General features: G+C 39.4%; 1 protein-coding gene across 1 annotated transcript in view; it reads left to right on the plus strand.

The window, feature by feature from the left end:
* The window catches only part of Nsf (N-ethylmaleimide-sensitive factor), a 149,410-nt gene that overhangs the window by 81,361 nt on the left and 54,546 nt on the right, over positions 1-13,503 (plus strand). Inside the window, exons 10-12 of the mRNA XM_013033300.1 lie at positions 116-281; positions 1,265-1,339; positions 1,817-2,004. Coding sequence (XP_012888754.1) covers positions 116-281; positions 1,265-1,339; positions 1,817-2,004 — 429 coding nt within the window. The remainder of the gene's footprint in view (positions 1-115; positions 282-1,264; positions 1,340-1,816; positions 2,005-13,503) is intronic.

Consider the following 13,503-nt stretch of genomic DNA (forward strand, 5'->3'; position numbering starts at 1 on the left):
TTAGTCAAAATGGAATGAAGTTAACCTGTTGAAAGCTTTATTTTTGCTTTTTTTGTAAGTTTGTTTCATGATACAATCAAATTATGACCTTTAACATAATTTCTTCCCTTAATAGCTTGGTGCTAACAGTGGTTTGCACATCATCATCTTTGATGAAATTGATGCCATCTGCAAGCAGAGAGGGAGCATGGCTGGTAGCACAGGAGTTCATGACACTGTTGTCAACCAGTTGCTGTCCAAAATTGATGGTGTTGAGCAGCTGAACAACATCCTTGTCATTGGTGTGTTTTCTTTTGTTTAAAAAAGTTGTATTCTGGGAGATGGGAAGGGGAAACAAAGGAGGAGGCAACAATTCTTGATAAGAAATGTACTCATTATCTTGCCCATGTAATTGTAACCCCTCTATATGGTATTTTCACAATTAAAAAAAAAAGAGTTGTAGGGGCTGGGAAGGTGGCTCAGTGGTAGAGCGCTTGCCTTGCATGCGTGAGGACCTGGGTTCAATTCCTCAGCACCACATAAGAAAAAAGAAAAAAGCTGGAAGTGGCACTGTAGCTCAGGCGGTAGAGCACTAGCCTTGAGCTGAAGAGCTGAGGGACAGCACCCAGGCTCAGAGTTCAGGCCCCACGACCGGACCCCCCCCCAAAAAAAAAAAGTTGTATTCTTGGGCTGGGATGTAGCTGTAGCTCAGTGGAGTAAGCTTCAGATTCTGCATTGTCATTATAGGCTCTTGTTCTAACTTTTTATATAGTAAGTTTCTTCTTAGGATGATTCTGGGCAGTGGGAAAAGGGGGAGTTGCTACTATCTTTTGAAAGTTGAAAGCACTGTCCTACAAATCAAGGAAGGGACTTTAGAGTCAGAGAGATCAAGTTTATTTTGCCCACTTCCCCTTTTCATAGGTTACTTATACTAACTGAATTTTAAATATTGGAAAATTTCATTACAAAATCTCTTGATATTTTCATTTAGCTCAGATTGCAAACAAATACCTGTTCTATTTCATAATAATTTAGTTCTATTTCACACTTATGAAATGTCCTATTAGCTTGTTAAGCAAATGACTATTTTTTAAATTAATTTATTAATTTTTGTGGGTCGTGGGGCTTGAACTTAGAGCCTGGGAACTGTTTCTAAGTTCCTAGTGCTCTACCACTTTGAGCCATCATGCCACTTCCATAAATGACTATTTTTACATATGCTGAAGGGACACTTTTTTTTTTTTAACTGTTATCATTTGTTTGCTGTATTGACATCTACCTTCAGGAATGACCAACAGACCAGATCTGATAGATGAGGCTCTCCTTCGACCTGGAAGACTGGAAGTTAAAATGGAGATAGGTAAGCAGATCTGTTGCTGGTGTGTGTGTGTGTGTGTGTGTGTGTGTGTGTGTGTGTGTGTGTGTGTGTGTGTGTGTGTGTGTGTGTGTGTGTGTGTATATGGCATTCAGAGTTTATTAACAGAATAGTGTCATATAATTAAATGTTGACTAGCAGAAGTTTACATGCTTGGCTGGGAAGGTGGCTCAGTGGTAGAGCGCTTGCCTTGCATGCTCGAGGCCCTGGGTCGATTCCTCAGCACCACATAAGCAAAAAGAAAAAAGCCGGAAGTGGCGCTGTGGCTCAAGTGGTAGAGCACTAGCCTTGAGCTGAAGAGCTTAGGTACAGCGCTCAAGCCCAGAGTTCAGGCCCCATGACCAGACCCAAAAAAAAAAAAGTTTACATGCTTATCTAGAAGGAAAGCAGTAGGATTATAATAATTTTCTCTGATGGGCTCATAGGCTAGCAAACTGTCTATTTTATTTTTAATTTAATCAGGCTTACCAGATGAGAAAGGTCGACTACAGATCCTTCACATCCACACAGCAAGGATGAGAGGGCACCAGTTACTTTCAGCAGATGTGGACATTAAAGAACTGGCAGTGGAAACCAAGAATTTCAGTGGGGCTGAACTGGAAGGTCTTGTTCGAGCAGCGCAGTCTACTGCTATGAACAGACACATAAAGGTCAGGAAAATTGATTAATACATTGGTGTTTATAGCTCTCTAAATACCATATTGTCGTGCATCCTTTTGCTTTCAAGTATGCCAATACTAGGGTAATATTGACTTTTGTTTGGGAAGAGAGATGGAATAAGAATTAATTGCTGGGGCTGGGAGGTGGCTCAGTGGTAGAGTGCTTGCCTTGCATGCATGAGGCCCTGGGTTCAGTTCCTCAGCACCACATAAACAGAAAAAGCCGGAAGTGGCGCTGTGGCTCACGTGGTAGAGTACTCCTTGAGCTGAAGAGCTGAGGGACAGTGCCCAGCCCAGAGTTCAGGCCCCACAACCAAAAAAAAAAAAAAGAATTAATTGCTGTGGGGCACTGGTGGCTTACAGTTGTAATCCTAGCTACTCAGGAAGTAAAGATTAGGAAGGAGCTGGGCTCCAGTGGCTCACACCTGTAATCCTAGCTACTCAGGAGACTGAGATCTGAGGATCGCGGTTCAAAGCCAGCCCGGGCAGGAAAGTCCATGAGACTCTTATCTCCAATAAACAACTGGAAAACTGGAAGTGGTGCTGTAGCTCAATCTGTAGAGCGCTCACCTTGAGCTGAAGAGCGCAAGGAAAGCGCCCAAGCCCAGAGTTCAACCCCCACAACCAACCAAAAAAAAAAAAAGATTAGGAAGATTATGATTCTAGACCAATGGAGGCAAAAAGTTTGTAAGACCTTCATCTCAACCAATAGGTTGGCACATTGGTATGCACCTGTCATCCCAGCCATACTATAAGCTAAGCTTGGGAGGATTATGGTTCCGTATAGCTTGAGCAAAAAAGTTAGCAACATTTCCAGCAGAAAAAAATTGGACATGGTGACATGCCAGCTATGACAGGAGCACTGTAGTTCAGGCTGGCCCAGACAAAGAACTAGATAGACCCTATCTCAAAAATAACTACAGCCAGCCGCTGGTGGCTCACAGTGTAATCCTAGTTACTCAGGAGGCTGAGATCTAAGGACCAGAAAACGGGAAGTGGTGCTGTGGCTCAAGTGGTAGAGCGCTCACCTTGAGCTGAAGAGCTGAGGGACAGTGCCCAGGCTCAGTTCAAGCCCCACAACTGACAAAACAAAAAAACCCCAACAAGTCATTATGTCAAAAAAAAAGAACTTAACAACTTTGGTGGGGGGTGGGGGGGATAATCGGGTAGGGGGAGGGGAGGAGTATGGGAAGGAATGGGAAGGGGAAACAAGGAGGAGGCAACAATGCTTGATAAGAAATGTACTCGTTATCTTGCCCATTTAATTTTAACTCCTCTGTATGGTATTCTCACAATAAAAAACAAAACAAAACCAAAACACTACAGCAAAAAGAGCTGGAGATATGTTTCTGGATAGAGTGCCTGCATAGCAAATGTGAAGCCCAGAGTTTAAATCCTATTACTACTTAAAATAAAAAAGGTGGGGGGGTGGGGGTGGGAAGAGTGTAGAAGGAGGGAGGGAAAGATGGAAGCAGAGAGGGATGGAAGTTGATCCACCCACTACCCAATCTTCAGAGTAGCTAGAGGGACAGTGGTAACATCTGCCAGACTGTGGCCACCATTTCAGCTACCTTAGGTCTCATCTGCCTTAGGCTACCACCATATGACACATGTGAAGTAAAGACATTGAAAAGGTTTCTCAATTTTTGCATTAAGTTGCAAAAAGTTATAGGAAGTGAGCTATTATATTACTAGAATTACAGGGCAGCTTCATATACCACTTGGTATTTTTTAGATATTTGGCTGGACATACAAAGGCAATAAATCTTGACCTCTTCCTTCAAGGGCCTCAGAACTAGGAAATTGACATGTTTGCAAATTAGTACAATCATGTTACAGATGTTTGGGTAAAAGGATATATGGGAATGTTATTTCTCTTCTTTGGGTTTTAGTTATTACCTAAAGGTAGATGACTCCCAGATTTCTGTCTCATCTCCTGAAAGTATCTTTCTCCCTCTTTTCAGATTCACACTAAATGCTCCATCAGGTTGTTTTCTTAGTTTCAAATTGAATATTCTAAAACCAAATTCACTTTTTTTTGTCAGTCATGGGGCTTAAACTCTGGGCCTACGTGCTGTCCCTCAGCTCTTCAGCTCAAGGCTAGCACTCTACCACTTGAGCCACAGTGCCACTTCTGGTCTTCTGGTGATTTATTGGAGATGAGAGTCTCACAGCCTTTCCTGCCCCAGCTGCCTTTTGAACCATGATCCTCAGATCTCAGCCTCTTGAGTAGCTAGGATTACAGGCATGAGCCACCAGCGCCCAGCTTCACTTTCTTTTTCTAATTTCCTTTCAGCTTGTTTCCCTATTTATCCCAATTTTCCAGGCTTAACATGTCACAACTATCTCTGATTCCTGTTGCTCTACATCTTACACAAAGTCTTTGCCAGTCTTGACAGTTCAGTCTTGATGCAGTATCTTTCAGCTCTCATTGTCACCACCTACCTTCTCTTTGACAAACCTTTCTGTGTCAGTTCATTCTACATCATGCCAGCCCATTGTCTGCACAGCAAAGTACATATTTCTTAACTTGGACTTTAAGGTCATATAGATCTGACTATCTGACCTTTCTAGATGTTTTCCTGCTTTTCTCCATACACTTCAGCCAAACTGAAATACTCACCAGTTATCAGACATTAATTTACTTTTTCAACTTCTCTGCTCTTTACCCTTTTTCTTTACCTGACTCATGATACTCTTTCTTCAACCTTTTTCTCATTCTTCCTTCTAAGAATGATGTACTGTCTTTCTTCTTGAAGGAGCAATATACAATTGTGATTCCTCCAATTGACTGTGAATCAGAATAGGTTGGTTTGATTTCTACTGTTTGCTGTTTACTTTGTAATGAGTTAGAGCTGCAACTGCAAATAAGTGAATTTACCTTTTGTTGTGTAGCTCAAAATTTAACCCTCCATAGGCAGGATTATAAAGAGTATGCTACATAAGGAGTGAAAAGATATCAGTAGTCAGCTTAAGAAGATCATCTCCTCAGGCTGGGAGGGTGGCTCAGTGGTAGAGCACTTGCCTTGCATGCCTGAGGCCCTGGGTTCGATTCCTCAGCACCACATAAGAAAAAAGAAAAAAGTCAGAAGTGGCACTGTGGCTCAAGTGGTAGAGCGCTAGCCTTGAGCTGAAGAGCTGAGGGACAGCGCCCAGGCTCAGAGTTCAGGCCCCACAACCGGTCCGCCCCCCCACAAAAAAAAGAAGATCATCTCCTCCTGAGGAGTTTTCTGGGTGAATATGAGTGGCTCTTAGTGGGCAGAGGGAACAAGGGCATAAATAGCACAATGTGTTATAGTAAGTTAGTTTTGCTTTAGTATGGAGGTTAGGGGAGGGATGTTGGAGAGAGAGACATTGTTTGGGATGAGTTAGGAGAGCAAAGCAAGGATAGAGCACAAAAAGCTTTTATACTCTAGGAAGTAGGTCTTTCTTCTATGAGGAGTGCTAAGCCATTGAAGAGTTTTAAGAATAGCACTGACATAGTGTTAAGACATAAGATCCCTCTGGCAGCTGGGTCGAGTGGAGTATTTAGGGGAGTGGAGTTGGTGACACAAAACTAGAGAGAACTTTTATAACAGATCAGGCAGGAAATAACAAAAGTCTGAAGAGTTAGGCTGAGTATGTTGTAGTTGATTGGGTGTATCCTGTCATTGGTTCTAGACCAGGAATCAACAAACTATGAACCACATCTAGTCAACCACACTGTCTGTGAATAAAGTATTTTTTAAATGCAACCATGCCTATTAATTTATGTATTTTTGGTGCATTCATGCCACAATGGCAGAGCTGAGTGTCTGCAATTGAAACTATATGACCTACAAAGCCTGAAATATTTACTGTCTGCCCTTTTCTATAGAAAAGCTTTACTCAGCCTTTTTCTTGTCTTTAAGTCTATATCTCATTCATCTCTGAATTTTCCACAATACCTCAAATGGATCTAAATATTAAGCATATGGTAGGTGTTCAATAACTTTTTTTTTTTTTTGCTAGTCCTGGGGCTTGAACTCAGGGTCCAGGCACTGTTCCTGAGCTTCTTTTGCTCAAGTGTAGTATTCTATCACTTGAGCCACAGTGCCACTTCCAGCCTTTTCTGTTTATGTGGTACTGAAGAATTGAACCTGTTGCTTCATGCATGCTAGGCAAGTACTCTACCACTAAGCCACATTCCCAGCCTCTCAATAACTGTTTAAAATGAATAAATCTATGTAGGTATTCTTTTTTTAATACGTTTTTTATTCTAAGAATACTGTACAGAGGGGTTACAGTTACATTAGTAAGGTAATGAGTACATTTCCTATTAAGCATTGTTACCTTTTCTTTTGTTTTTCCCCTACCATGCCTTCCCTCCCGCCTTCACAACTACACTCTCCCCCACCCCCCATGTAGGTATTCTTGGTTAGTCAGTATGAGTTCTAATTTCCCTGCCTAGTAGATAGAAATGACTGTTTTGGCCCATATTTTCCTAAATGTTATAGGAAGGGTATTTCATTCTTGACAGAATGGATCCATTCATCCATGCAGGTCTGATTTTTTCGTTCTTCCTCTTCTTCATAAGAAATGTTTTAATAAAAAGTAATAATAAGCCGGGCGCCGGTGGTTCATGCCTGTAATCCTGTACTCAGGAGGCTGAGATCTGAGGGTCAAGGTTCAAAGCCAGCCCGGGCAGGAAAGTCCATGAGACTCTTATCTCCAATAAACCACTGGAAAACTGGAAGTGGTGCTGTAGTTCAAGCGATAGAGCGTTCGTCTTGAGCTGAAGAGCAAAAGGACAGCACCCAAGCCCAGAATTCAAGCCCCACAATCGATGCCCCCCCCCCAAAAAAAAGTAATGGTGAGCTAGGTGCTGGTGGCTCAGGCCTGTAATCCTAGCTACTCAGGAGGCTGAGATCTGAGGATTGCAATTCAAAGCCAGGTTAGGCAAAAGTCTATGAAACTCTTACCTCCAATTAACTACCAAAAAGCCAGAAGTGTAGTTGTTGCTTAAGTGGTAGAGCACTAGCTTTGAGCACAAAAGCTTAAAGTCAGTACCCAGGCCTAGAGTTTAAACCTCAGGATTGGTGTGAAAGGTGGGAGGAGATTAATCTTTCAAGAAAAATTAATGTTATGAAAATTATTTTGTACTATTCCTTTATCTCATCATATAAGTGAGTTTAGATATAATTCACAGTAACTACTTACTAGTTAATGTGATTTTCAAATGCATTATCCACTAGGTCTGTATCTGATTTAGTCATTTGTCATGCACAATACATAATCTTTCAGACTTGGAGGTAAGAAGTAGTGAAAATACTTGTCATTATTTCTCTTACTGTTTTCATGTGATTGAATTCCCCATAAGCTTCAGGGGATATATACTGATTTGTGATCAAAACCTACTCTACCACACAAAACAGCTTCTAATTTCCCACCGTCTCTATAGAATAGCCATGCAGGGCACCTGAAGGAAGAAAAGGATAAGACACTAATCTCACCATCCAAAAAAAAAATACTATTACATTTATTTTTTATCTACATTTTAAAAAATCCCAATTGTCAGAAGGTCTTCGACCTTTTGACAGAAAACACCCAGTCTTTTACATTTCCTGTGGCTCTAGATATTCAATGCTACTCATAGTGATTGATAAATAAATGTTTAAATTGAAATTTATGACTTAAAGTTGGCTAGAACTAGGACTGGAGATGTTATATGCTTTCTTCATAGAATAAAATACAGTATAAATTTTATTTTGCTTCCTTTGGAAAAGTTCTAGGCTTAAACAAAGATTTCATCATGTAGACAAAAAAGACTTATCTATGTTTTTGATCAGCTAAAATTCATATGGCATTTGATTGTTTTTATCTTGAAATAATTTCTACTTCAGGTAGAGAAGAATCTTAACCTTAAATTTATTCTATAATCTGTTAAAAAAAATAAATTGAGGACACACACACACACACACACACTTTATAGAACCAGAGCTCTTGAGTTATGTTTTCAGAACCTTAATAAAAATTATTTCTTATTTTTTGTAGATTTTTGATTGATTAAGGTCATTCTACCCTTAATTTAAGAGGAATGATAAGAACTTTGAAAGGTCAAATTTTAAAGGTTATGAAATTTAAGGGTGACCACTCAATATTTGCTAGTGTTGAAATACAAGTTTATGAGTTTCTGCAGGTAAAAGCTGAAAGATACTGCCTTCTCTGCATTGATTAGCTAGCCAATCTAAATAACTTACAGAACATACCTTAATACTTGGAACAAATAAAAAACATCTTCTGAATAAGCAAAAAAAATCACGATTGTTGACCTATTAAAAATAAAACTAATAATTTTGACAAAATAGTAAACATTGGCTAAGAAAACCCTTAGAATATTTATTTTAATGAATGGGTAGAAATAATTTACCACCAAAATATTGGTTATTGACAGGTAACTTCTGAAATTGCTGGCGTACTTGGAAACATCTTGTTCTATAGTAAATCCTTTCCTTAACCATCTTAATTTTTTAATTGGCAGATAGTAACTTGATTGATAGATAAATAGATAGATAGGCTATAGTGTGATTGTTAAATCCATGTAAACTCTGGATTATCAACTTTGATCATTAGAGTAATTTGGATTACCCTATGAATTATGCCAAATACCTTAATTTGGTTATTAGGATAATTGGCATATTCATTACCTCACACTTCTTCACTTTGGGAACATTTAAAATCCTTTCTACTAGCTGTTTTGAAATATACAACTAGTTGTTGTCAGCCACACCTACCTTTCTGTGCTATAGGACATTAGAAATTATTCCTGCTGCCTAACTGCACCCCTGTGCCTTATTAATCATCCTCTCATAACCAAGCATCTGATAACATCATTTTAAAAAATAATTTAGTGTGCGTGCGTGCAAGTGTGTGTGTGTGTGCGCACGCATTATCTTTCTGTGTGCCAATGGTCCTGGGTGCTGTCCCTGATGAACTTCTTTTGTTCAAGGTTAGCACTCTACCCCTGAAGCCTTATCTCTACTGGCCTTTTTTGTTCTTCTTCTTCCACCTCTTCCTCTTCCTCCTCCTCTTCCTACATCTTCTTTGTAGTTTATAGGAGATAAGAGTCTCACAGACTTCCCCGCTTGGGGCTGCCTTTTATCAACGATCTTCAGCTCTCAGCCTCCTGAACAGCTAGGATTATAGGCTTGAGCCACAGCACCTGGCTCTAATTTCTTTTTAATGAGACAGTGTCTCACTGTTTGTCTTTGACTGGCCTCAAATTCACAATCCTCCTATCTTAGCCTCCCAAGTGCTGGGATTATAGGAATGGACTATTGTTGATAATTCTGTTCTCTTCTTTTAGGGCCCACATGTGAAAACATGCAGTGTTTGTCTTCCTGTTCCTTAACAATTAGTTAAAAGGAGGCTGAGAATGTGGCTTAGTGGTAGAGTGCTTACCTAGCATGCATGAGGCCCTCGGTTCAATTCCTCAATATCACATACATACACACAAAAAAAACAGATAAGTAAAATTAATTTTAAAAATAATTAGTGAAAAGATAAATTTCACATTATCACAGCCATAAAATCTATCAAAATTTTTGATAAATGTTGAAACATAGACAAGATTTTTTTCTCTGATGTTGCTATTTGTGTTTCTATTATTTGAAACCAGTTTTACTCTAAACAAAATACAAAATATCATAGCAAAAACTTAAGGGAATAGTGGTACATGCTTATAATCCCAACACTTAGGAAGTAGAGACAGGAGAATCATCTCTGAGATCAGCTTGTACAAAATAGTTAGACTCTACCTCAAGAAAAAGAACATCCTGAGAGCTGGGGATATATGGGGATGTAGCTCAGTGGTAGAACCTATGGCTAGCATTTGTGAAGCCCTAGGTTTAATCCTCACCATCCCCTAATGAGGCTGGTAGCTGTGTGTGTGAGAAAGAGAGAGAAAGAGACAGAGAAGAGAGAGAGAGAGCTTACAGCCTGAGTATTGTCTCTGAGCTTTTCTGATCAAAGCTAGTGCTCTACCACTTGAGCCATACCACCTCTGGCTTTTTAGCAGTTAATTGGAGGTAAAAGCCTTACAGACTTTACTGTCTGAGCTGGTTAGGAACCTCAGTCCTCAGATTTCAGCCTCTTTAAGTAGCTAGGATTGCAGGCATGAGCCACTGGTACATGACTTCTTTTGAGATTTTTGAAATGATTCTGTCCAAACACATGACTCCACTTTGACCTAAAAATATGGACTTTGTAGTCACTTTTCTTAGATGTATCAAAAAAATTAATCAGGTAAAATTTTTATAAGGGACTTTAGGAAGGAAATTCTATATATCCTATTTCTTTTTTGTTTTTTTTGGCTCCGGTCATGGGGCCTGAACTCTGGGCCTGGGCGCTCTCCCTCAGCTCTTCAGCTCAAGGCTAGCACTCTACCACTTGAGCCACAGCACCACTTCCGGCTTTTTTTTCTTTTTGCTTATGTGGTGCTGAGGAATCTAACCCAGGGCCTCATGCATGCAAGGCAAGCACTCTACCACTGAGCCACCTTCCCAACCCCGAAATTCTATATATCCTAATGTCTTATTAACACCTCTAGGTTTATATAAGTATAAAATAAGGTAATGTGATAAGATGAAATGAGATAATGTATCTATATGTATAATATGTATGCATACTTTACATATAAGGCATATTATATATACTTTATATACTACTAAGAAGTATAGAGACATATAATATGAATTACCATGATACTTTGATGGAAATATTTTTCATTATTTTTTTCTTATAACTTAGAGATGCCAAATAAATGTGATTAATATTTCTCTAATTCCTAGTATGTGCCAAAGAAAGTCCTATTAATAATCAAAATGCTATATTTGTTCTACTTAAGTAGAGTATTTGCCTATTAACATGTTACTTGCTTTTTTTTTTTTTTTTTTGAAGTGTGGAAGTTAACATAGTTTCAGTGTTTTTTGTCTCCTTACAAGCTCTTGTGTTGGGAGGTTTATCCTCAGATGGTATTCAGAGGTGCTGTGAATCAGAAGAGGTGGCACCCTAACTTGAGGTCATTAGGGATGCTGGTTATTTCTCCTGGGACCTTAGTTAGTTCTAAAGAGACTGGTCTCATGCAGACCTCTGGCTTTCTTTGGATATGGGAATTCTTCTTCTTGCATACATTTTTGCCATCTTCCACTTGGCCCTTGGTAGGCACCACATTTGTAGGACTTTCCACATGCCAAACTGCAAGCTAAACAAATCTCTTCTCTTTATAAAGTCTGCCAGTCTCAGCCATAACACAGTGTCACAGAAGTCATACACAAACACATTGTATTTGTAAAAGCTTCAGGGATGCCAGATATCAAAGGAGAAATGAGAAAGACTGTCTTTAACGTCACTTTCCTTTCCCTCTCCAGTGTTAGCTGTATTCATAATATATATTTATGTACATATGTGTATACTTTTTTACAAATGCTCAGTGTTCTACATTATTACTCTATATTTAAAAAAGCAAGATCTCTAAGCTGCACAGCCCACAGTAAGTAAATAAGACTCTGTCATTAAAAAAAGAAAAGAAAAAAATGCAAGAATCATGAGGCAGCGAATTTGTTTTATTTCATGTTCTTTAGTTCCTAGGGTACGCAGTAAATGCAACGAATGAATATTTGTTCAATACATAGATTATTTCTGATTGTAGTCATTAAGATATTGTTGGGAAAATGTTCGTCTGTGCCTCTGTATGTAATAGAAATGTCATTTTTTAGGATGACCATCAAAATGTGGTTTTAAGCCAGGCGCCGGTGGCTCACACCTGTAATCCTAGCTACTCAGGAGGCTGAGATCTGAGGATCTCAGTTCAAAGCCAGCCCGGGCAGGAAAGTCTGTGAGACTCTTATCTCCAATAAACCACTAGAAAACCAGAATTGGCACTGTGGCTCAAGCGGTAGAGTGCTTGCCTTGAGCTGAAGCACAGGGACAGCGCCCAAGCCCAGAGTTCAAACCCTACGACTGACCCCCCCCAAAAAAATGTGGTTTTAATACATAGATATATAGTCTCCAATACTGCCAGAATAGGAGTCATACCAGTTTTTGTTTCTCAGAAAGTTTCTAGTTTTTCTTCATCTTCTAAATTTATTTATTTGTTTTTGTGCCAGTCCTGGGGCTTGAACTCATGGCCTGGGCAGTGTCCCTGAGCTTCTTTTGTTCAAGGCCAGCACTCTACCACTTAAGCCAGAGCTCTACTTCCAGCTTTTTGGGGGTAGTTTATTAGAGATAAAAAGTTTCACAGACTTTCTCACCCAGGCTGACTTTGAATTAGAATCTTCAGTTCTCAGTCTCTTGAGTAGCTAAGATTACAGGCATGAGCCACCAGTGCCCTACCTTTCTATCCATCGTTAATGCACAGTAAATTTTCTCCAGTATGCCTAGACTGATGTGGATTTCTTTCCATTTATCCCAATCAGCAACTATTGAACCCTCAAATTGCCATACACCTTTTGTCAGTGAAAAAACAAAATTATGAAAAATCAAAATGTGTCTTCTTTTATTGCTTTGTCTCTATTTTATTTCTCACTGCTTCTGAGACCATTAGATCAGTTAAAACTGATATATGTTCCATACATTTTAACCTTTCTCTCTCACTTCTGTTTTTTCATGGGATTTGGAGCACAAAAGGAAAGGAATAATATGGGTTCTCTTTTCTATCTTGATCCACTTTCCTGACATAGTTTTTATCCCTCAAGGCTGACTTTTTTATTTTAATGTCTGTTTTGTCTCAGCAGACTGTTCCTAAAGGAACATGACTCACATTTTATAACATTGATGGAAGGTTGATATTTGCCTAATATGCTTTTATTTTATACTGAGGTCATTTTTGGAAGATGCCTTTTTTTAAAAAAAGCCATTATGCCAGTTTAAAAATGAGATTCTTGCTTTGTGCTATTGGTAATGAGCCCAGACACCTTAACGAACGTGTTGCTATCTTAATCACTCATCAGGTCCAGGCAGCTCCAAGTGCTGATAAAGACCTTGATGCTTCTCCAGATGTCTTTTAAGTGTTAGCTCCAGGTGCAGTAAGCAGAATATTTGGAACTGGCATGGAGGTTCTAAAGTAGAATCTATGTTGAAGTTTCAGGTTCTTGGTCTCCTAATGATTTTTTTATTTTTTGGCCAGTCCTGGGGCTTGAACTTGGGGCCTAGATGCTATCCCTGAACTTCTTTGGCTCAAGGCTAGCTACCACTTGAGCCACAGAGCCACTTCTGGCTTTTCTGTTCATGTGGTACTGAGGAATTGAACCCAGGGCTCATGCATGCTAGGCAAGCATTTTACCACTAAGCTACATTCCCAGCCCCTAGTAATGATTCTTAAGTCTGAGTCAAATCATTTATGGCACTCTCCAAAACAATAAATGCCTGAACCATTCACTGGATTTGCTAGCTCAGAATCTTGAGGGGTTAAGGCTGGAATCTATTTGTCTTTCAAAGCTCTAGAGGTTTCATGTTTATCACCTGTATATTACT

This window comes from Dipodomys ordii, unplaced genomic scaffold (genome assembly GCF_000151885.1).
Source record: "Dipodomys ordii isolate 6190 unplaced genomic scaffold, Dord_2.0 Scaffold165, whole genome shotgun sequence".
NCBI lineage: Eukaryota > Metazoa > Chordata > Mammalia > Rodentia > Heteromyidae > Dipodomys > Dipodomys ordii.